Raw genomic sequence first — 25,069 nt, 5'->3', positions numbered from 1 at the left:
GTCTAAGTGGTCATCTGTCCTGTAACTATCAGAAGAAAGCCAAAATTAAATATGAGACTAAGGTCACATGGCCAGGGCTCCTATTGGCTCTCTAGAGTCAGAGTTTTTTCTCAGTCTCCACCTGCTGGTAGGCGAGCACAACCCATCAGTCCAATCCTGGTCCGGTCCGGAGGGACGCTAAGGAAAAGGTGGTTGCGGAATATAAATATTATATTAGCCCTTGTTATAATGGGGGAATTCTGCACAAGAAAGTTACAAATAAAGTGTACAGAATTTTCAAATATTGTGCCCATTGATTTTTTTTTTCCTTTTTGCACAGAATTCCCCCAGGAATACCTTGAGCATGAATATGAAGATGAGTAAAATATAAAATCCAAATCAAGCAAGTCTCTCTCTAATCTGAAAACATGTTTTAATGTGTAGACATATCTTTTTATACTTTGCCAACATGTTGCAATTTTTACTTGTGCAATTCAATGATAAACAGAAAAGCTGCAATGATACATACAAAATTATACCAAAATTATTTTTATTGTTATAACAGACAAACTTAGAAGACAAAAATGGATACACACATCAAAGTCCCCTGAAGAACTAGAGATCACACTTTCTAGACATTGAATGGATTAAGGCGATTAGCTAGTCTTTTCTTAGTGGGATGGTCTCCTCCTTCATGCCATCCTTAGTGACAATGCAAATTTTAAGCGCATCACCAGTGTACACATCCCGCTCAGCTGCAGAGATGAAAACATCTTTGATCAACTGAATAGCCTTCACCATGGTCAAAGGCAAATGTTCCGCATTCTGCATATTCTTGTAACCAATCTAAAAAGAGAGGGGGAAAAAAAAAAACTTTTATGCACAACACTTCTAAAAGGGCAGGAGACAGAATAAATAGGAGGTATAATCTCATGGCTACAACAGTGACTTATGACTGAGCACTATGAGGGTCATTCTATAGAAAGCACCTATATGGAGCCTATCAAACATAAACGGTGAGTGACCGACTCACTCGCAAATGCGCAGTAGAGACTTCCCTCTCTGTCCCGCCCCCGCGTCAATAAGTGATGATGGGGGTGGGACAGAGAGGGAAACTGCGCCCCCCCCCCCCGAGGTCACCGCTACCAGTACCCCCACCCCCCCCCACCCCCGAGTCGCCACCGCCACCCCTCCACCCGGCCCAGGCCCTCTGATCGCAATTATTTCCACAGCATGCAGATCAGCTGAGCTCCGGTTGGCCTTCCTTCCCTGCCTGTGTCCCGCCCTCGCCGACGGTACGTCACATGAGGGCGAGACACAGGCAGAGAAGGAAGGCCAGGCCAACGGGAGCTCAGCTGATCTGCATGCTGCAGCGATGTAAGTTGAATTAATAGCGAACAGAGGGCCCGGGCCGGGTGGAGGGGTGGCGGCGAATCCGGGGGAGGGGTACCGGTAGCGGCGACCTCGGGGGGGGTGGGAGGGTGGGGCAAAGGTGACCTCAGGGGGGGGGGGCCTTGGAAAACCCCCATTCCAATAGTAGCCTGTTTTAACAGGCTCAACGGCTAGTCATCAAGATATATAAAAGGCGAGTGTCGTACTCACTCGCAAATGCGCAGTAGAGACCTTCTCTGCCCCGCCCCAGCGTCAATACGTGCTGACGGGGGGGGGGGGGCGGAACAGAGAGGGTCTGTACTGCGCATTTCTGAGGGAGGGACACCGCCGTCTAACGCTCCCTCCACCCGAGTCGCCGCCGCCACCCACCTTCTACCCGGTCGGGCCCTCGCTCCACTAGTGAAACAACGAGGGTCCGGGAACGCAGCACTGAGCTCTGCTGAGCTGCCGACACCGCCCTTCCTTCTTCTTCTCTGCCTCTGTCCCGCCCTCGACGACGTTATGTCACACAAGGGCGGGACAGGCAGAGAAGAAGAACGAAGGCCGACGTCGGCAGCTCAGCAGAGCTCAGTGCTGCGTTCCCGGACCCTCGCTGTTTCAATAGCGGAGCGCGGGCCCAGCCGGGTGGAAGGTGGGTGGTGATGGCTCGGGGGGGGGGGGGGGGGGGGGCGCAAATTCAGAGGGGGAGGGGCAGCGGCAAACTCAGCGGCGGGGGCGGCCCTTTCAACCCCCCCTTCCTATAATAGCCCGTTTTTACGGGCTCAAAGGCTAGTTCTATACAGAAAGCACCTAAATTTTAGGTGCAATAAATGCTTGTTTGGATTTATTTACCGCCTTTTTGAAGGAATTCATACAAGGCGTGTACAGTAAGAATAGATCAAAACATGAGTTATAGCAGTAAAAATATTCAACAATACAAAGTATGGCATGGTATACTACTTGCAATGTCAACATAATACGTAATAGAACATAATTGATAGTGAAGGGTAAGGCAAAGTTGTAACATGTAGATGGGCAAGAAAGTAGGAAGAGTTAGAAAGTAAAGTGACTGATTTGAAGAAGTTGTACATAAGGTCAGAGACGGTGGATAAACATGTCCCACTGCAGTATGTGCAGCCCACGTCACTCGTGTGTGAGTGAGACTAACAAGTTAGTTACTTCTTCCATTAAAGGTCTGGTTGAAAAGCCAAGCTTTCACCTGCTTCCTGACGTAGAGATAGTTTTGTGTTAAGCAGAGCCTTTCAGGCAATGCATTCCAGTGTTTGGGGCTACTGCAGAGAAGGCTCGCTTGCGGGTAACACACCGTGTAATGTCTTCTGGAGAGGGTGTGGTTAGTGAAAGTCCTTGGGAGGACCTTAGTCTCCTTGGAGGTGTGTAGAGGATCATCCTATTCATGTACTCAGGGCCATTTCCTTTCAGGGCCTTGAAGATCAGACAGAGTTTTAAATTTAGCCCTGTATTGTACTGGTAGCCAATGAGGGTTTTGCAAAAATGGTGTGATGTGGTCACATCGCTTGCAACCTTCTATGAGTCTTGCTGCTGCATTCTGAATCAACTAGAGCTGGTGCAAGTCCTTTGTAGTCAGACCACTGTATAGTGCATTGCAGTAATCCAGTCTTGATGTTACCATGGCATGCACAACTGGGATAAGATTTACCTTCTCAGTGTAGGGAGAGAGGCAGCGTAGCTGTCACAAATAGTAGAAGCAGCTCTTGAAGGTTGCTTGGATTTGGGGAATCAGAGTAATTGTTGAATCTAACTGTATGTCAAGGTTCCTGACTTGTGATTTCAGGGGTGGATATGGCACCACAAAAGGGAGGACTGATCCAGTCCAGGTTTTGCTTCTATTGAAATCAATGGAAGTAAAACCCAGTCTGGCTCAATCTGTCCTCCTTTTTCTACAGCCATATGGTAACCCTACCAAAAGGGATTTTGATGTCAGGTATGTATCCACTTGTGTTAGGGACCCAGAAAAGCTCAGTTTTACTTGGGTTCAGGCAAAGTTTGTTGTGTTTAGCCCATTCTTGAATTGATGTTAGACATTTAATCAGTTTATTCAAGGCTGTAAGTAAGTCAGGTTCAATGGGTATGAGTAGCTGCACATCATCCGAACAGATGAAGAACTGAGCGTCCATTGACCGAATCAGCTTGGCTAGTGGCTTGAGGTAGATACTGAACAGAATAGGTGATAGTATCGATCCTTGTGGTACCCCGCAGGTCAGTGTCCATGGTGGTGATGAGTTGCTGCCAAACGTTATGGATTGCTGCCTCTGATAGGATCTGAACCAGGCAAGCACTGTTCCATTGATACCTGTTTCTGTCAGTCATGCTAGCAAGATATCATAATCCAGTGTCAAAAGCTGCTGAGAAATCTAGCAGAACTAACATCGAGGCAAATCCCTTGTCTCAGTTTCTGTGAAGATCATCTAGCAGGGATACGAGGACAGTTTCTGTTCCATAACCGGGTCTGAATCCAGATTGACATGGATCTAGCCAATCATTAAGTTGAACACAGACAGTTTGTTCTATGAGTTTCCCTAGAAACGGGATGTTGGATACTGGCCTGTAACTTTCAAGGTTGTTTTTCTTCAGCAGAGGGCGAACCACTCATCTTTTTAATGCTGTTAGTAGCTGCCCATTAGAAGTAGTTGCCCATTAGAAAGAGTTGTTCACATTTTTTGTGGCGCCTTCTATAAGGCTCATATTTGCCTGCTGCACTATCTTTGATGGGCAAGGATCGAGGGAGCAGGTAATTGGTCAAAGGTCTCTTAGGATTTTGTCAAGGCTCTCTTCTGTCAGGTTAAAAGTGTTCCATCTGTCTGTTAGGAGGGGGCGAGTTTGTGCACTCCTGGTTGACTGGGTGGGATTGCCTGTAAATCCTGGTGGAGACTTTTAATTTTGTTGGCAAAGTATGCAGCAAAATCATTGCACTTCAGTTTAGACTGGGCAGGCTGGTTCTGTTGTGACGGTTGCAGTAGGCTGTTTACTATACTGAACCAGCTGCTTGGTTGAATTGGCAGCCTGTGGAATGCATTGCAGACTACATTTATGCTTGGACTTTTACCCAGGGGTAAAGTGTAGTGAGCAATAAGCCCTCTGTGCTGACATCTGTATTTGAAAAATAGCTACAGTTTAAGTTAAATACATAAAAATCCAGTGCTCTTAAAAACAACTGAGCATGGTGGCACTTTTTCCTTTGGACCAATGATAGCATTATGGGAGAACTTGAAGAAAGAGCTACAATATAACAGCACCGAGATCTTCTAAATGATCCTGCTCATTGAAATTTGCTCTGTTTAGTAATAAAAGGGTCCTTTTACTAAGTTGCGGGGGGGAAAAAAAAAGGGCCCTGCAGTAGCAGCCATTTTCCCCGTGCGCCAGGGCCCTTTGTACCATAGCAGGTAAAAAAGCCCCCCCCCCCCCCCCCCCCAAAAAAAAAAAAAAATAATGGCCATGCGATAACACAGCGTGGGGAGCACTTACCGCCACCCATTGAGGTGAACTCATAAAGGAGGGAATGCACATCCTCCTGGAGGGAATAAACTCATCCTCCTTATTGTATAAGTGGAGGGGAACACACGCGCCTCCTGGAGGGAATCACACATCCTCCCAACACACTGGAGGGAATGAACTCATCCTCCTATTTATAGAACTGGAGGGGAACACACGCGCCTCCTGGAGAGAATCAACACATTCTCCAAAAAAAACATGCTGGAGGGAATGAACACATCCTCCTAAATTTAAACTGAACATGAATCCTGAAGATTGTTTTCCAACTTTCTCCCAAGGAAGGAACTTCAGGAAATTAGAACAGAACCTGAAAAACAGATTCACAGCATACAGACAATCATACAGGGAGGGCTCATGGCTTCATCTGCTATGACTAAAGGAAAGAAAATTACCAAGGTAAGAACCTAATTTTCCCTTCCTTGTCATCAAGCAGATGAAGCCATTACGTATGGGATGTAACAAAGCAATCCCTAGATAGGGCGGGAACAAGCCACACCACGCGCTAGCACTTGTGCACCAAAACACGCATCCCTCCTGGCAGCCACATCCAGCCTGTAATGTCGGGCAAAGGAGAGCTAGAAGCCATGTTGCTGCACTGCATATCTCTTGAAGAGAGAGTGCTCCAGTTTCAGCCCAAGAGGAAGAAATCGCTCTAGTAGAATGTGCCTTAAAGGCTACAGGCGGAACCCTGCCGGCCAGCAGATAAGCTGAAAAGATAGTTTCTTTGAGCCAGCGGGCAATAGTGGCTTTAGACGCTGGAGACCCTCTGCGAGAACCGGATAGCAAAACAGATGATCAGAAGACCTGAAAGAGTTAGTAACTCGCAGATACTGCAGCAGAGTCCTGCGCACATCCAAAAGGTGCAGCTGCCCAAAAGATTCTGGAAACTCTTCCTCTGAAAAAGAGGGCAAGAAAATAGGCTGGTTTAAGTGAAAGGCTAAAACCACCTTAGGCATAAAGGAAGGCACGGTCCGAACCGTGACTCCGGACTCTGAAAATTGCAGAAATGGGTCTCTACAGGACAGCGCCTGGAGCTCTGACACCCGTCTCGCCGAGGTAATGGCCACCAGAAGAACGGCCTTCAGTGTCAAGTCTTTCTCCGATGCACGCCGAAGCGGCTCAAAAGGAGATGCCTGCAGGGTTTTCAAAACTAGCCCCAGGTTCCAAGCTGGACAGGGTGCTCGCACTGGAGGTCGGAGCCGAAGCACCCCTCTAAGAAACCGTGCCACATCTGGGTGAGCAGCCAAAGACACGCCTTCCACCTTACCACGAAGGGAAGCCAACGCTGCCACCTGCACCCGCAGGGAATTACAGGCCAAGCTTTTTTGTACACCTTCCTGCAAAAAGCCCAGAATCGGCGAGACAGGAGCCCGCATTGGAACAATGGCTCTGGAAGCACACCAAGACTCAAACAGGCACCAAATCCTGGCATAAGCCATGGAAGTGGACCGCTTGCAGGCTTGCAGGAGAGTGGAAATAACTTTATTGGAATAACCTTTATCCCTCAATTGCGCCCTCTCAATAGCCATGCCGTAAGACCAAAGCGGCCGGCGTCCTCCATGGCTACCGGTCCCTGAGTCAACAGGTTCGGTACCAGAGGTAACGGCAGAGGAGCCTCCAGGAGCATCTGTCGGAGGTCTGCATACCAAGGTCTCCTTGGCCAATCCGGGGCGATGAGGACCACTTCTCCTGGGTGCAGCCGAATCCGCAAGAGCAGGTGCCCTATCAAGGGCCATGGGGGAAACACATAAAGTAGACCCGGAGGCCAGGGTTGAGCCAAGGCATCCAACCCCACCGAGCGAGGATCTCTCCGTCTGCTGAAGAAGCACGGGACTTTGGTATTGGCACTTGTCGCCATTAGATCCATCACGGGCTTGCCCCATTTGGCACAGATCTGCAGGAATACTTCGTCTGCCAGATTCCATTCTGCTGGATCGATCTGATGCCTGCTCAGATAATCGGCCTGCACATTGCTCTGACCTGCAATATGAGCTGCCGACAGACACTGAAGATGCAGCTCGGCCCAGTGGCAAATCAGTTCGGCCTGCGCGGCTAGTGCTCTGCACCTTGTTCCGCCTTGTCGATTTATATAGGCCACCGTTGTCGTGTTGTCCGACATCACTCTGACAGCCAATCCTTCCAGGGTCACTTGAAAGGCCAGAAGCGCCTGAAACACCGCTTTCAACTCTAGGCGGTTGATGGACCACTCCGACTCCTCGGGTGTCCATAGACCCTGGGCATGCTTCCCCTTGCAGTGTGCGCCCCAGCCCTTCAGGCTGGCATCTGTTACCACTAGGCACCAAATGGGGAGAGTCAGCGGCATTCCTCGCCGCAGCATGCTGTCCGAGAGCCACCACTCCATGCTGAGACGGGCCGCAGGGAGCCAAGTAAGTCTGCATTGGTAATCCTGAGAAATAGGAGACCATTTCCGGAGTAGGGAATACTGTAGAGGTCTCAGGTGCGCTCTCGCCCAGGGTACCACTTCCATCGTTGCTGTCATCGATCCCAGCAGCTGGACAATGTCCCAAGCTCGCGGGCGGGGCATCCTCAGGAGCAGACGGACCTGATTCTGAAGCTTGCACCGCCTTCGCTCGGGTAGGAACACATAGCCCGAGACTGTGTCGAACCTGGCCCCCAAAAACTCTAGAGATTGTGAAGGGGACAGGTGACTTTTGGCCATATTGACGACCCAGCCTAGAGATTGCAGTACTGAGACCACTCTGGCTGTAGCTTGTAAGCTCTCTGTTGCAGAGTCTGCTCTGATGAGCCAATCGTCTAGGTACGGGTGAACCCTGATACCTTCTCGCCTGAGAAAAGCAGCTACTACCACCATTACCTTCGAAAAGGTTCGGGGAGCTGTGGCGAGGCCAAAAGGCAAGGCCCTGAACTGGAAATGTTTTCCCAACACCGCAAACCTCAGAAACTTCTGGTGCGGGGGACAAATCGGTATGTGCAAGTAAGCTTCTTTCAGGTCTAGAGACGTGAGAAACTCTCCTGGCTGAACCGCCGCAATGACGGAGCGCAGGGATTCCATGTGGAAATGCCGCACTCTCAGGGACTTGTTCACTTCTTTTAAGTCCAGAATAGGGCGAAAGGACCCACCTTTTCGCGGCACCACAAAGTAGATGGAGTATCGGCCGCAGCCTTGCTCAGCGGGAGGCACCGGGGTCACTGCCCCTAACTGAATCAGACCTTGTAAAGTCTCCGCCACCGCCGCCCGTTTGACGGCAGAACCGCTTCGGGACTCCACAAACACGTCTCTTACTGGGGCGTTGAATTCTATTCTGTATCCATCTCTGATCAGGTCCAGAACCCACTGATCTGAGGAAATCTTGGCCCACTCCTCGACAAAGAGGGAAAGCCGTCCTCCGATGACAGGCATCGAGGAGAGGGCCGGCGCACCATCATTGAGAGGGTCGCCCCTGAACTCCTGGTCTTGAGCCACCGGCTGCGGAACGCTTGTCCGAGCGAAAGGAGTTCCTCTGCTGACCACGGGCACGTGAAGTGAACCCAGCCGAACGCCCCGGGCGGTACCTTCTAGCTTCACGGAAGCGAGGTCTGTACGAGGAGTGGACCGCCTGGCCCTTAGAGGAAGGCCTCTGCCTATCTTCGGGCAAGCACTGGGGTTTTGGATCACCCAGGCCTTTCACAATTTTCTCTAACTCCTCACCAAATAGGAGAAGTCCTTGAAAAGGCAACTTCACCAACCTTTGCTTAGAGGCCATGTCCGCTGCCCAGTGTCGTAGCCACAGACAACGGCGAGCCGCCACTGCTACTGCCATTTGTTTAGCCGAAGCTCTGACAAGGTCATAAAGGGCATCAGCCAGAAAGGACAAGGCCACCTCCATCCGCGGAGCCACATCCAAGAATGGCTCTGCTCCATCTCCGGGCTGAGCCACTGCCTGTTGCAGCCAAGCTAGGCAGGCTCTCACAGCATAACAGCTGCATGCAGACGCCCGAACAGTGAGACCTGCAATTTCAAAGAACCGTTTCAACGCTGTTTCCAGCCTACGGTCTTGAACATCCTTCAGGGCAACACCTCCTTCAACAGGGAGGGTAGTTCTCTTTGTCACCGCAGTGACTAGGGCATCCACTGTAGGCATTTGAAAACGAGCCATATGTCCCTCATGCAGAGGGTATAACTGCCCCATAGCCCTGGAAACTCTCAAAGGTCCCTCGGGGTCAGCCCACTGAGCCGAAACAAGCTCTAGGATGGAGTCATTCAAAGGGAAGGCCCGAGCAGCTTTCTTGGTACTAGCCATCCTGGGATTACCTGAGGAGGCCATGCCACTGTCAGGATCTTCAATCGAGAGGGCCTGCAGGGTATCTGAAAAAAGCGCTGGCAGCTCATCACGGTGGAAAATCCTCACCGCGGAGGGATCATCCAGATCCTGTGGTAAATCCGCACCTGACTCTGGTTCCTCAGACCAAGAACGTCTGTCAGAGTTCTCCGAATCCTCACACCCCGACCACGGGGGGGGGGGGGGGGGGGGGGGGGGGGGGGGGGGGGAAGGTGCACCACAATCTGAAGGGGAATTAACCCTTCTGCGCTTATCTTTAGGCCAAGCATCCGGGAAAAAAGCCTCACTGGGCAGTCCCAGGCCAGAATCCATCGGGGGGGGGCAATCAGAGGAGCCTCAGGCGACCCTTGAGGAAGGGCTCTTTCATCATGTATGCTTTATGCAGCAAAAGCACAAAATCCGGGGAGAAAATCTCACCCTGGGCACCCAAATCCTGTCCGGTGCTAGCCACTCCTGAAATAACCTCATCTCGAGGTGCCCCACCCGGCTCAGGTCTCTCCGTGTCCACGGAGGACGCGCCATGCGGTGTAAGCAAAATGGCACCCGCTGCCAGCTCAGAGAGGGAAGAAACATCGCTCGCCATGCTCGGGCCGGCTCCTACGCCAATACAGCACGATTTACAGAGCCCTGCTGCTGATTTGCGCTTGCCACAAGTGGAACAGCGCTTTACATTGTCCGCAGCCATCGCCGAAAAACAGCGGTAAAATCCAAAATGGCAAAATCGCCCCGATCGCGGGCCCACCCCGGAGGAGTTGGAAAACACTCTTACCTCAAAGGATCTAGTGTACAACTACGATCCTGCTGAAAATCAGGTCAAAAACCTCTGTTCCAGCGTCTCTGCGTTTAAAAACGCGACGCAACTTTTTTTTTTTTTTTTTAAGCTGTGAGGAAAGCAGAGGTATTGAAGACTCCGGAGGCTCAGATGAGTGGGAAAGGCAGGGAAAGGGCAAACCTATATGCCTGCATCCACTGTTGGTGGGTAAGGACAGGGAAAGCAAGGCAATATGTCCACATCCACAGAGGTATGGGTAAGGCAGGGAAAGGGCTAACCTATATGCCTTTAAAGTGAAGCTGCTATAGCCTCCAACACCCCAGTTAACAACTGGCAAGCCAGGAACCACCTCCCGGCAGATTTTTCTGGAGCTCGAACAAGCTGCAGCCACCCTGCTAAGGGAGATAGAGAATACTGAAGAGGCAGTGGAGCTAGCTGGCCAAGAGGGCACTGTGAAAGTTTGAGTGCTCTCTCTCTCCCCTGCTGGTTGATGGACATAACCCATACGTAATGGCTTCATCTGCTTGATGACAAGGAATAGCTTTATTTATTTATTACATTTGTACCCCACATTTTCCCACCTATTTGCAGGCTCAATGTGGCTTACATAGTACTGTGAGGCGTTAGTTGCCTTCAATGATAAACATATACAACGTGAAATTATTGTCAAAGAGGTTCATGTGTTACAGATACATTAGAAGAGTCACTGGGAAGAAGAGTTATATAGTGTTTGTTACGGGATTTGGTTTCGTTGTGTTGCTGGATTCAGGCTCTTAAGTTATGAACAGCATGCAATCACAATTTAATACAGATATAAAATTATACTAACAACAAATCTCTTACTTGGTTGTCAAGCAGCGGCTGCAGCATAGAGCTGGCAGACCCACCAGCTTTATATGTATCCCTCTGATATGATCCAATTGAATCAAAGCTGTAGACAGCCCCCTTCCCTATGAAGAAAAGAGCATGCTACAAGTCAAAAGTACACCATGATTAGATTAAGACATCAGTTTTAGTTCAACAATGAGGTGGCTACATTTTCAGAACACTAATTCAATCTGCAGTGTCCTTGCCAGATGCTCTCCCAACATGCAATATAGATGAATTGAAAGTTAAACTAGAAAATCCTGCAGCAAGTTTCTAAAGTTTTGCAGAAATTGTGGCAAATTTGTATTACAATATAAATCAAGATTTTTTTGGCCAAAAAAAGGGGGCATCAAAAACTGAACCTTGGTTTATATTCAAAGACCTACTCCCTCCCACTCCTGTGGAGTGGAGTAGCCTAACGGTTAGTGCTGCAGCCTGAGAACCTGGGTTTTATTCCCACTGCAGCTCTTTGTGACTCTGGGAAAGTCCCTTAACCCTCCATTGCCCCACATATAAAATAAGGACCTGTATATAAATATCTAAACCACTTTGTACCCAGACGGTATATCAAATCCCATCCCCTTGCCTGGCCCCCATCCTCCCAAGCTGGCAGATATTCCACTTCCTCACTCCCTCCATCCAAACAGGTACAGCTCCCATTTACTTCCTCCTCCGTTCCGTTCCCCCGAGCCTACTTTAGCGCCCTGGTGGTCTAGTGGTGCACTAGGGAAAAAGAGTGATGCCCACTTGCTCAAGCCCATGCCATCTCCACAGTAAAATTGGCTGCCACAACCTTGCTTTTGTTTAGAGTTTTTCTGGAAGTTTTATAGGTGTGGATTTTAGATACTATTGGGGAAGAAGAAAAGGAACAGGAGCTTTGAGAGCCGAGCTGTTGAGAGAGAAGGGGGAAGATCTGGGAGGAAGAGAAGAGGCATCCCTCGCTTGCCTTCAGTACTATTCACTCATGTCCTTCTCCTTCCCCCATCCCAAAGGTCTTTACTCTATCTCCCCCCCTTTTACTCTAACCCTCTCTCCTTTCCTCTTCCCATATACACCATGCATTTTCTGCTTAATTCTTTCACACACAGCCTATTCCCTCTAGCCTCCTTTCCACATATACACTAACACCCCAAGCCTTGCTTCTCACAACCCTCCCAAGCCCAGATTATACAATCCATACCAAGTTTCACACAACCCCCATAGCCACTATTACACACAGCCCAACACCTCTTGCACACATCCCTCCAATTGATTGACAGCAGTAGCTGTACCTTGCCCTGACCTTGCCCTGTCCTCCTCTGCCTCCTGGAACCCAACTGCTGCTTTGAGCCACAGGACACGACTGCCATAAGGCTCAAGAGTGGCAGAGGGCTGCAGAAGAGAATGAGAACATCTTTCAAAAAATGGAAAGCGAGCCCAATGAAGAAAACAGGAAGCAGCACAAGCAGATGTAAAGCATTGAAGGTAGCTAAAACAGAATTTGAAAAGGAGCTTGCCAGAGGCAAAAGAAACTCATAGTACAAATTTTTCAAGTACATTAGAAGCCTGTGAGGGAGTCAGATCATCAAGGAGTAGAAGGAGCACTCAGTGAGGACAAGGCCATAGCGGAGACACTAAATGCATTATTTGCTTCAGTCTTTATTACTCAGGAGGATGTGCCAGAAATTATATTTAAGGATGACAGTATGGAGGAATTGAAACAAGTCACAGCAAACCTGGCAGCTATAAGCCATATTGACAAGTTAAAGAGCAGGACATCACCTGGACCAGAAACGGCTGGTAATCTATAACCTGTTAAAAGCATTCATGGTACCTGAAGATTGGAAGGTGGCCATTATAATGCTAATTTTTAAAAAGGGCTCTAGGGCAATCTAAGAAACTACAGACTGGTAAACCCAACATCAGTGCCAGGCAAAATGGTAGAAACTATTATAAAGAACAAAGTGGAGGTGCAGCGGGCTTTGATCATAGTAACCTGCGCAAGTCACTTAACCCTCCAATGTCCCAGGTACAAAAACAAAAAAAAACCTAGATTGCAACATTTTATTCAGTCAATAGATCAAGGCCGATTGGAACAGAAACAGGGATTGAAACTAAGAAATTTTTTCCTAGAGATTTCTGAAGAAGTGCCATCAATTTCAGGGATACATAAAGCTCTGTGGACATATGAGAAACCCAAAAACCTTCAAAAGATAAAAGAGCGCTGGGAGAAGGACTTAGGAGTCAAGTTATTGGTATGGGATGTTGAGAGGCAACTGAAGGGGATACCGAAATTGGTCAGCGGAGCTCAATATAGGGAATGTGCATTCCGTTTTATACATCAAGCATACATGTCACCTGCACAATTAGCAAAATTCGGGGGATTGCAGACGCCCTTGTGTGCGAGATGTGGGAGAACAGACAACACATTTTACCATAGTTTTTGGAGCTGTTGGAAGATTAGAAGGTTTTGGGGGAAAATAACTCACTATATATCAGAACTATTAGGTCGAAAGTTAGCAGGTACACCAGTGCAGATGCTGTTAAATTTACCAGGATCATTTAAAGGTCAAATACCAGAGCACAATTTATTTTTCCGTAAAATAACATTGCTGGCAAAGAAATGTATCTTGCAAAACTGGACAAATGATATAGGGCCAGATTATTGGCACTGGCGGAACCTTGTCCACCAGTTAATGACGTGGGAAGCTAAAGAAGCCAAACATTCACTAAAAAGAAAGAAAACATTTATGAAAATTTGGGGTGCTTATGTAGATTCTTTGTCTCATAGGGGAAGAAGTTTGGTCCTCAACACATTAAGATGATAACAAAGCATAAGTATCAATAAAAAACGGGGGGAGGGGTGGGACTGGGGAGGAAGGGGGAAAAGAAAAACTCTTGGAGACAGTAATAACAGGTTGTTGTATAGTTTTTGCTTGGCAGATGTGGTATCAATGATTGTAAGAATGTTCCTGTTATGTCTTCAATAAAAATGTTGAAACATAAAACGTAGATTGTGAGCCCCCTAGGGACAGAGAAAGTACCTGCATATAATGTGTACAGTGCTGTGTATATCTAGTAGCGCTATAGAAATGATTAGTAGTAGTGCATTTTACATTGTTGAAACTGATATAAATCCAGATATTCCCAATAATTATATTACAACAAGGAAAGTTTTATATTCTAGGGCAATTTTGAAAGTTAGATCATTTGAAAATTCTTTGACCAGACTGTACCATTTCTGGTCCCATCCAGAGAATTGCCTTGATAACAGCATTTAGCCACTTTGAGCCTGCCATGAGTGGGAAAGTGCAAGGTACAAATGTAAAATAAATAAATGTCTATATTTATTTTTTTTTTGTTACATTTGTACCCTGTGCTTTCCCACTCATGGCAGGCTCAATGTGGCTTACATGGGGCAATGGAGGGTTAAGTGACTTGCCCAGAGTCACAAGGAGCTGCCTGTGCCTGAAGTGGGAATCAAACTCAGTTTCTCAGTTCCCCAGCACCAAAGTCCACCACCCTAACCACTAGGCCACTCCTCCACTATATGGTTTTCTGTGCCCTTTAAAATAAAAATCCTTCTCACTGGATCAAATTTCAGTCTTTGTAACTCTTAGGCTGTGCCTATGGCAGGCCTGGACACTCAGCGGTTTCATCCTGAATTACAACCATGCTAATGGTCATGGCTCAGAATTATTTCGAACATTTTCAAGGAGCTTTGCAAAGCATGCTTCGGGGTTTTTGGTGCATTTCCCACTATTACCACAAGGTTAGGCTGAGATCTCCCTGTTTCTGTACATGACAGGCAATCTAAGAGAAATCATGAAACAGTTTCAGCCACTCCAGTTATGATTTTACTCCAAAAGGTCCTTTCCATCTTTCTTGGATAGGTATATTCAAAGGCTTCTCATCTAGTGGGGTATAGCTGGTTGGCCCACATTGCTATGCAACAAGTCTGATTTTAATTTGTCAGAAAAACTATTTCTTACCTTCTTCGTCAAGTCCACCAATGATGTTATACACATAGTAAGGAAAGAAGCGACGTGAATACAGAATTGTGGACAACATTGCTGCAATGGCCCCAGTAGTCATAGTCTTGTTATTCGAATGCTTATACATCTGAAATTGAAGCATGATGTACAACCAATCATTTAAATACAATGCAATATATAACACAATAATAGCTCAACTTTTCAATACCATTTATTTCAAATGCCAGAGAACTGTTCCTGCTAAAGTATGAAGCTGTACAAGGAAAAAGTCTAATATCGAGTTCCATCATGTTGCTATTAGGGAAGGTGGGATGGACAAAGGACCTGACTGGAACACAGACAATTGCGTGAGTAGAACTCCCATCTTTACAAAAAACCCCAAGAAATGTGTTAGTTATCTATGACAAGCGTCTCCCTAGACAGCAGGATTAACCAGTAATACATCACTGGGATCAAACTAGTGCAAAGTTCTGAGCATCTGCAGTTTTTCCCTCAGTCTGCATAGTTAATTTAAAGCTCAGACTCCTCTCAGGGAGGTGGATTAGACTGTGTGCCTGATTAATCCTATCTGATGAACACCTGTTACAGGTAAGAAACTGCTTTTCTCCAACAAGTGGAATTGAATCAAGCGATGAAGTAGGTTACCTCCCAAGCTCAGGATTGCCCCAGCTTTTTGGGTAAAATGTCTCCATGCAGAGGAATAAACTGTTCACAGGATAATGCAAGAGCTGAATGGATGAAAAGATTGCTCAGTACTGCTGAACCGAGTGTATTCTCTCAGACTGATCGAGGAAGTAATGTGAAGAAGATACAGAGTCAGAACCAAATCGCTACTTTACAGGTGTTCTTTAATGAAGTAAATTTTGAGCATGCTAGAATAGGAGCAATGGATATGAATTGATAAGACCTGAAAGTACTTTCATAACAGAGCCTTAAGAAAAGGAAGTTAAACCACAAAATACCAAATGTTCCCCAAATTTCAAGGTTTATATGGTTTTACTGTGCAACTTAACCCTGATTTTTCTTCCAGTATTTTGGTACTAAGGTTCCCTTGCAGTGTGTCATTTTTAATTAAACTTAAAGATAGACAAAAAGACAACATTTAAAGCACGGTACCTTTAATCTGGCTTCAATAATTTTTGTAAGCGTAAGACAATCGCCATGGAAGCCACTGCATCCAATCACAGTTTTGTCAGTTCTGCAAGATGCAAAAGTTTGTAAGAATGTATGTTTATCAACATTAAAGAAACTTTAAAGCTAAGCTTTTAATAAAACTGATCAAAAGAGAATCAGCATTTCTAAAGGACTGCTTCAAAGTTAACTATGAACAAAACACATTTCTAAGTGGGTGATTTTTCCTTTGTCTTTGGAGGACCCTTTATTTTCTAGCTTGCAATCCCTTTCTAGTTAGTAATTAAGCACAATATTTAATTTTCAGACAGAGTTAAGACCAAAAAAAGGTAGCTTGCTTCCACAATTTTAGAACTGCACGTCTTTTGTTAAAGGATTCCAGCAACTTCAGAAATGGAAAAAACAAAATCCACAAAGCAAAATAAGCAAAAGCACTATGATATAGTCTTTGTGCAAAAAGCTAATAATGCAGCACTTCTGAACAGAAGTTTCACAATGCTCTATACTTTTTTTTTTTCTTTTAAGGATTGCTTTTCTCCTCCCCTTTTTCCTTATATTAGAGAGCTAGGAGAGATTCTGGCAAGGAATGTAGATCCTTAGAGACAGTAGTTATCCTAGTAGCGCTCTAGAAATGTTAAGTAGTAGTAGTAGTAGGAATGGAGATGGGAAGGGATGGTATTTTAGATTTAGCTCATACCATTTTTTCAGTTTTAGCTCGGGGGGGGGGGGGGGGCTACAATCAGGTATAGAAGATATTTTCCTATCCCCAGAGGACTTACAATCTAAGAGGGGTCTTCTACTAAGCTATGGTAGTGTTTTTAGCTTGCGGTACAAATCAGCTGAAGGTAAATGACTGAGATGCCCATTATATTCCTATGGCTGTCTCGGCATTTACCGCCAGTTAATTTCTACTGCAAGCTAAAAACGCTACTGTGGCTTTGTAAAAGATCCCCCTAAGTTTGTACTGGAGGCAACAGAGGGTTATAAAGTGACTTGCCCAAGATTACAAGGTGCAAAAAACAGGACAGTGAACTATCCTTGTTACCCTGGGCAAGACGTATGAGGAAAGACTTGCGGACCTGAACATGTGTACCCTGGAGGAAAGGAGAAACAGGGGTGATATGATACAGATGTTCAAATATTTGAAAGGTATTAATCCGCAAACGAACCTTTTCCGGAGATGGGAAGGCGGTAGAACTAAAGGACATGAAATGAGATTGAAGGGGGTCAGACAAAAACAAATGTAAGGGTTTTTTTCACGGAGAGAGTGGTGGATACTTGGAATGCCCTCCCGCGGGAGGTGGTGGAGATGAAAACGGTAATGGAATTCAAACATGCATGGGATAAACATAACGGAATCCTTTTGAGAAGGAATGGATCCTCAGAAACTTAACAGAGATTGGGTGGCACAGCCGGTGGTGGGAGGCAGGGCAAATGCTGAGCAGACTTCTACAGTCTGTGCCCTGAAAATGGCAGATACAAATCAAGGTAAGGTATACACAAAAAGTAGCACATATGAGTTTATCTTGTTGGGCAGACTGGATGGACCGTACAGGTCGTTTTCCGCCGTCATCTACTATGTTACTATCTTGAGCTCTGTAGTTTGTGACAAGAGTTTATTATCTTGGAAATGTACGTTATAAATTCTTATAAATAAAAATGTATAAAAAAAAATAAAAAAAAAGGTAGGACAGCCTTCTTGCTATCTTAACTATCTGGATCGTTACCAGATTAGCCGACTGCATACTACCTTGAGTAACTCGACTTCTTAGTACCGAGCTGGTCCATTATCCAGATAATGCTGCTGAAAACCTGAGCATGGACCCAATGAAAAGAACTTCTCTGGATAGGAGCCCTGCATATTTTATATCCATATTCTAAAATTGTGCAAGTAAAGTGCCTGCCAGGCATTTTATCAGAATCTTCAATCAGGTCCTATATATTTGCTTGCTCTGTTTTCTGGGGATATCTTGCAAGGTATAGGATGAATTTTTAAGTTGCACCTCAAGAGCAGCTGGGTTAATATCTCAAACTATTTTTATATTGGTTAGCATAGCACCATGACCACCAAGACAAGACTCTGCTTATCAGGCCAACTGCAGAGGGCTCGAAGTATCTAGAAGGCCTTGACATTTCAGATGTGATAATTTGTGATATGGTTCTTTGGGAAAAAAAAATATAGTCTCCATAGTGGACAGGGTTTATTGAAACACGTGAAAATTCCATCAAATCAAGTGAAAAAGCTACAAAATAAGGATAGTGTAATTTCTATCTTGATTTTGCTGGATCCTTCAGACGCGCTCTCTCATTGAAGCCCAATAAACCCTATCTAATTGAAATTACAATCTGTGTCCCCCCCACAGTTCTGTATTTATTTTAACAAAACCTGTGGGCGTGCCATTCAGTGCATCACTACTACTACATCACCACCCTGATAACCCAGAAGAATGAGGTGTAACAGGAGGTAGAGAGAATAGAAGCATCCAGTAAATCAGTAAGGACCTGGTACTGAACGCCCCCATGCAACCAATACCAGAGTCACAACCTGTGGATATAAAGAGATGTTAATTGAGATTACCTGCAGTAAAAGTAAACCTAATACTAATATATTGCTGTATTTAAAGAGTCCAATAACATACGAGTTATTTCTTGCCAGTACTTCTCCAGTTGAAAGAGAAACAAAAATTGCACCCTGGATCTGGCCCACTTTTTGTAAGTTATTTAAACAAAATGAGAAATGAGCTCCAAAACAAGTCTCAAAAGGGCCAATATATACAGTTATCCATTTACGGCTCTCTACAGCTGTACACTTTTATATATACACACAGTTACTCAGCCATTCACTGAACTTACAATTTGTAGCATTTTTGCGTGTCCCGGCTATGAATTGAATAGCCTTCACTCAATCTTGTGTCAGACGCAACAATAGCAAAGTCTTCTCCAGCAAGAGCCAACACAGTACTGGAAAACCAAATTCACTGATTAAGTTTCATAGTATTTTAAGGGAATATACTGTTTAGCTGTACATCTTATGCATTTTACAACGTGAAGAGCTTATACTCACTGTACTTAATGAGTTAATAAGCATATCTGATGTGGCCTACGTCTGCTGGTGCCCGGAGGGCTACCACAGTTTGGTGTACCTTCTCAGTAACATAGTTTATCTTGGGATCATTCATGCTCTCTAAAAAACACTACTGATATTACTACCTCCAATGCAGCCCATTAACACCATGCCACCACTGCCCAAAGTTGTTTGTGCTCCAACTCTTCATGTGCATGCAAGTTCAAGACAGACATGGCTGAGCATTGTAAAACGCCGACATCCCATGGCCACGGTTGTATTTCCCAGAGTATTATTGCTAGATTACAGCTGGCAGAGCCGATTAAGGTATAGGTAAACTAGGCATGTGCCTAGAGCCCAGAAGTTTAGAGGGGGCCTTGTCAGATAGGTTGAGAACTCAGGAGACTAAAACTGCCATCTGTCTGCATTTTTGCTGCATCCTACAAATTTGTCAATTAACTGTCACAAATCCAGAATGAGAGTATCTGGATATTTTTCAGAGCTATAACTTTTTCTAATTCTCTTCTGCTTCCCCCTCCCTTCTAGTGAACAGACTGTGGATCCAGCCAAGGGGAAAGCTTCTCTAGACACAGGAAGGAGGGGCTGAGATGCAAGAGCTCGAGGTGGGGGGGGGGGGGGGGGGCTGAACTCTGCGCACCAGGCCTGGAGTTAGTGGAACAAGTGTCTTTGGCAGGAGAGGAGATTAGTAAGGTTGTTTAGAAGGGCTAGAAATACAAGATGAATGGGGTAAAGTGCGAGAGCTGCTACAAGCTGAGAAAGAGAATCAAGCACACTTCACAGGATGGTGGGCAATGAAATGTTGATCTCAATCTCAGTTCCCCTACTAATGTTTGTCTCATCTTCATGATACCTTAGTACAGGTGTTAGGCCCCCATCTCAATTGTGGTTACTTCCTGTTCTATCAATTCAAAATCACCCGTCAACCTGTCCAACAAACGAAAAGAAATGCGAGCCACCAGCCCCCCCCCCCCCCCCCAACGACAACCGACTGTACCACAAGGGCCACCACATCAAAATTCTGCTTGAGAATGGCTTCCATCCTACAGTCCTGCAGATCCCACAAGTCCGACCCCTGCCGTCCACAGAAACCTTATTTTTCTTGGCCAAAACCAACATCACTAGGCGGGGCTGGTGGTTGGGAGGCAGGGATAGTGCTGGGCAGACTTATACGGTCTGTGCCCTAAAAATGACAGATACAAATCAAGGTAAGGTATAAACAAAAAGTAGCACATATGAGTTTATCTTGTTGAGCAGACTGGATGGACCATGCAGATCTTTTTCTGCCGTCATCTACTAAGTTACTATGTAACTACCGAAGGCTGCAGAGAATTCCTGCCCTGCTCCAGAATGGGATACAAATTATCATCCTAAAAAGTACGTCAGAGGCATTCCACTGAGCTTGGATCACCTCCCTAATATCCTGATGCATTGGAAAGGACTGCGCTGACTTCCGCACACCCTTAAGCAGTGGATCCACCATGCGCGGCACACCCTAGGGATCCTCCTCAAACTTTAAAATGGAAGAAACCTGACTGATAAGCTCCTGCAGCTAATCCCTACAAAAAATGCAGACAACTGATACATCCTCACCGGGAAGAACCTCCTCCATCCAGGGTTCCTCTCCTACCGAGAGCTCATCATCTGTCCACCCCAGCTCCTCAGAGACCAGAAATGCCTCATCCAGCATGTCCTCCTCCTCCTCCCAAGACCTATGCCTATGTTTGGAAGGAGGAAGAACAGCAGACATGGCCTCCCGGTACTGCTTCTCCACAGATCCCTCAGGCGCACCAGCAGACCTGAGGCAGGCCTTGCTCATGGACAAGATGAATTTGGAAGTGAAGCCAACCCCAGAAGGCCCCAATGACGTATCCACATCAGAAGCCCTCGGCAGACTCATAAGCTTAGCTGTAGGGGCTGCTCAGTTCCTGCCGGCTGATTTAAGATGGAGACAGCAGTTCCCACCAAAATTGGGACCACAGCCCTAGCACTCCACCCAGACAACACTCCTAAATCCCCCCTCTGGGTGCTTGGAAGGTTGAGAGGCGGCAGGCATTTGCAGTGCAGACTGATCCCCACAGCCAGCACAAAATGTACACAAGCCAAACCCATTGATCCCCTGGCTCGCACACATGGAAGCTTCTCGGAGCTCATCTCATCTACCTGCCCCTGCACAGATCCGACTGAAAAAAACCAAAAACCCCATTGAAGCTGCGCCAAAGCACACGGACCGACCTGCCCAAGGAAAAGTGCCTGGGACCATGAGGGAAGAGAGAGCCAACACTGGGTCAGGAAGAGTTTTGTCAGCGTCTGAAAAACAGAACAACTTATGCAGCCGGCTTCTCCTATATAAGTGCACAACTATGGAATGGGCTCCCAAAAGCTATGAAAACAATTTACAACCACCTGAACTTCAGGAAATCACTAAAAACCAACCTCTTCAAAAAGGCCTGCCCCAACGACCCCACGTAACCCTCTTCACCTACCAACACAGCATGACTATGATCGAACAGGACAACACACAATCTTCATCCATTCTGACTCCCCACTTATACCTCATACGATCACTATACAACTTTGTATTTGTTAACCACCGACTTTGACGGTACTATGTAAGCCACATTGAGCCTGCTTATAGGTGGGAAAATATGGGGTACAAAAGCAAAAAAAAAAAAAGTTATGCTCCCCCCCTTCTTCACAAGAGCAGACCCCCCACAGTACTCAAGGTTGCCTGTCTGCTGCAAGACAGAGGTCAGCCGAGGCACACACCAGAAAACCCTGAGGGGTTTGGGGAAAGGGGGGGGCAGCCTCCTGGGTGTAGCACCCCAAGGGCTAAAGAGGTCCTTGTGGACCTCAACCCTCATCCAGTGCAAACCAGCCATCAGCACTGAGAGAGACTAGAAAACCAGCTTCTTTGTTGTCAATTTCAATCTTCTATGCTAGATCTCCATTTTAGTTTCTAAAAAACAGCACACATAGCCAACTAAAAGACTGGGACAGCACAGCTTACTACATCTACCATCTGCTGACGACAGAACAACTGGCTTTCTGGGAGGCAATCTCAGAAATTGGTGATTCTCAATCTCTATCTGCTGGTCAGAGTGTATAACCCCTCTGTGCCAATCTGGAAGGACGCTATGGAAGCAGCCATTTTCTGCATCAAGAGTTTTTCTTCTCTCTCTTTTTCTGTCAGTAATGAGCCAAACAAATCAGGGGACCAATTCATGCAATGATAGAACAAAAAAAAAAAAAAAAACCTCACCCCCCCCCCCCCCCCATGCTATCTGATCCAAGCACCCCAGGCACAGAGGCACCCCTGAGAGCCTCCGATGCTGTAGCACACCCTGTTGACCAATAATACTTACCTAGTCCCAGGGAGGCATCCAGCAGCATACTCTTCCTGATATCGCTCCTGCCCTCCAACCCCAAAAGGTGAGTAGGAGGGTCCAAGGGTCAACTGGGGAAGTGGTTTTTTTTTTTGAGGGGGGGGATTTTTTGAGGGGGGGGGGGAAGAAGCGATGAAGGGGCCTACTGCGCCCTCTGGGCCATCAGGAAAAAGTTTGCAGGTTTATGGCATGGGTGAGAATCTGGGGTTGGGGTCCACTAAGCTAGCAGGGAAATTTTTGTGGGGCTGGGGTGACCAAGGGCCCCCAGGAAAATGAATACAGGATGGGTGGTACAGGGTAGAAAATTGGCCACCAGGGAAGCCTGCTGGAAAAATGTATCCAAGGTGAAGAGCTGCACTGCACCTCAAATGGCCCTTCTGTTCCCATTCACAAAGCTTTACTATTCTGTACTGAAAGGAAAAAAAAACATGCTAAAATTCTGCATGGCTTTTTACATCAGCCGCAATTTAGAATCTGTCTTTTAGCAAGCCCACCAGTAAGGCAGTAGTTTTACTGCTGATTTCCCCATGCTAAAACTCTTACTACAGCGGAAATAAGATGATTTTGTTGGGGGGGGGGGGGTTAATCAAATCAAGAGTAAACTGCTACACAACACCAACGAATTCAACGCGATAAACACACCAAACCTAAACCTTCCAATCTCAGAAACGCTAAAAATCCTTGGAGTCACTATCGACCGCCACATAACACTGGAAACCCACGCACACAACACAACTAAGAAGATGTTCTACTGCATGTGGAAACTGAAAAGGATAAGACCACTCTTCCCAAGATTCGTCTTTCGTAACCTAGTGCAATCCCTCGTCCTCAGCCATCTGGATTACTGCAACTCATTATACGCAGGCGGCAAAGAGCAAACACTGAGGAAACTTCAAACAGCCCAGAACACAGCAGCCAGACTCATCTTCGGAAAACCAAAATATGAAAGGGCAACACCACTACGAGAGAAACTACACTGGCTTCCACTGAAGGAACGCATCACCTTCAAGGTATGCACACTAGTCCACAAGATCATCTACGGTGAAGCCCCAGCCTACATGTCCGAGTTGATTGACCTACCACCCAGAAATGCTAGGAGATCTTCCCGAACATACCTCAACCTCCATTTCCCTACTTTCAAGGGCGTGAAATACAAGACGCTACACGCGTCAACCTTTTCTCACACGAGCACGCAGCTTTGGAACTCACTGCCATGCAACTTAAGAGCGATCCACGAACAAGCATCCTTCCGCAGATTACTGAAGACCCACTTGTTTGAGTCAATCTACGGAAAAAACCAAAACACATAGAGTCTACACTCACTTACATCAATGCATCACACATCCACTCAAGATCTCTCATTCCCCCCAATTCCACATTACTCATACATATACTTACAGGAATAGGTAAACCATGTGCCTAAATGTCTTAACACTACCCTTAAACTTCCTATTATCTCCTCCCAAAGTCTCCCTGTTGATGTCCCATTGTGATATTCCTAATGATAATTTGATTATCATAACTTGTACAATGTAACCCATAACCAATTTGTATCAACTGTATTCTCTGTATTCATATCTTATTGTAAGCCACACTGAGCCCGCAAAGAGGTGGGAAAATGTGGGATACAAATGCAAACAATAAATAAATAAATAAATACACTATAAGACTGCTTACAACATTGATCCTCAGTTGCCACAAGACCAAGCTGCATGCAATAGTTTTCCAGAACCAACTTGCTTTCCATTGAGCCTTAATAAATGTAACATTGCTCTACAAAAACTATTGACAGAATGTGTTCGACTCTATATATCAACTTGTTTACTGGCCATCACTACTTAATATGCGAGGGAACTAAAACAGTATACAAAACAGCTCGTCCAAGACAAAAGGGAAAGTGAAAGTGGAAGAGCAACTTGGGGCTAAACCGAGTCCTAGAACGTTCATACTACACTTACTGCACTTGTACCCCACATTTTCCCACCTATTTGCAGGCTCAATGTGGCTTACAAATACCTGTAATGGCAACGCCATTTCAGGTTACAGAAATACAATTGGTGTTAAAAAAAAAAAAAAGATGACAAGAATAGTAATCTTAGCATATTGATCTGATCAAACAGTTTGATCAGATCAATATGCTAAGATTACTATTCTTGTACAGTTGAAGAAAAAAAGACATTCATAGTCAGTACATTTGACAAACCCTCAAAAGGGAAGGGGCTGGGGGGGGGGGGGGGGCACACCTGGCCTAACGTGTTCCTGGACCACAAACTCTAGAAACTACTGTTAAGACACGTAGACGCAAATTCGAAAGTCACCGCCTAACTACCCAGAGAAAGGCGACGCGACCGGATATAATCTTTGGGACCCCACAGGTACTTGTGTGACAGTGAAGAGTTACAGGATACGGATACCGGGCTAGATGGGCCTTTCGACGAGCCGGCACGCAAACCTTATGTTCTTTATGACAAGTACTGCTACAACCCCTCACTCCCGTGAACCGAAACGGACGCACAATCTCTCACCCGCCGTTAAAAGTGTAGGGATTAAAGCGCTGCGCCCGGCGCTCTCCTTGCACCTCCAACTCCATAGTCTTCTACCAGTGATATGAACAACACCGGTACGCTACTGCTATGCTGTCTCACTGATATGGCGGCTCAAAACCCCCCACAGTG

At 46.2% G+C, this 25,069-nt stretch overlaps 1 protein-coding gene across 1 annotated transcript; it reads right to left on the bottom strand.

Moving 5' to 3' along the window:
* Positions 1-512: 512 nt before the first annotated feature.
* PSMB1 (proteasome subunit beta 1) lies at positions 513-25,069 on the bottom strand. The gene is made up of 6 exons (XM_030194638.1): positions 24,920-25,069; positions 18,780-18,887; positions 15,912-15,993; positions 14,793-14,922; positions 10,798-10,904; positions 513-825 (listed from the first exon to the last, which is right to left on the bottom strand). Exons 1-6 carry the CDS (start codon positions 24,982-24,984, stop codon positions 640-642), a joined length of 678 nt encoding a protein of 225 aa, XP_030050498.1. The 5' UTR covers positions 24,985-25,069; the 3' UTR covers positions 513-639.

This window comes from Microcaecilia unicolor, chromosome 3 (genome assembly GCF_901765095.1).
Source record: "Microcaecilia unicolor chromosome 3, aMicUni1.1, whole genome shotgun sequence".
NCBI classification, from domain to species: Eukaryota; Metazoa; Chordata; class Amphibia; order Gymnophiona; family Siphonopidae; genus Microcaecilia; species Microcaecilia unicolor.
This window is presented reverse-complemented; position numbering and strand designations above follow the sequence as displayed.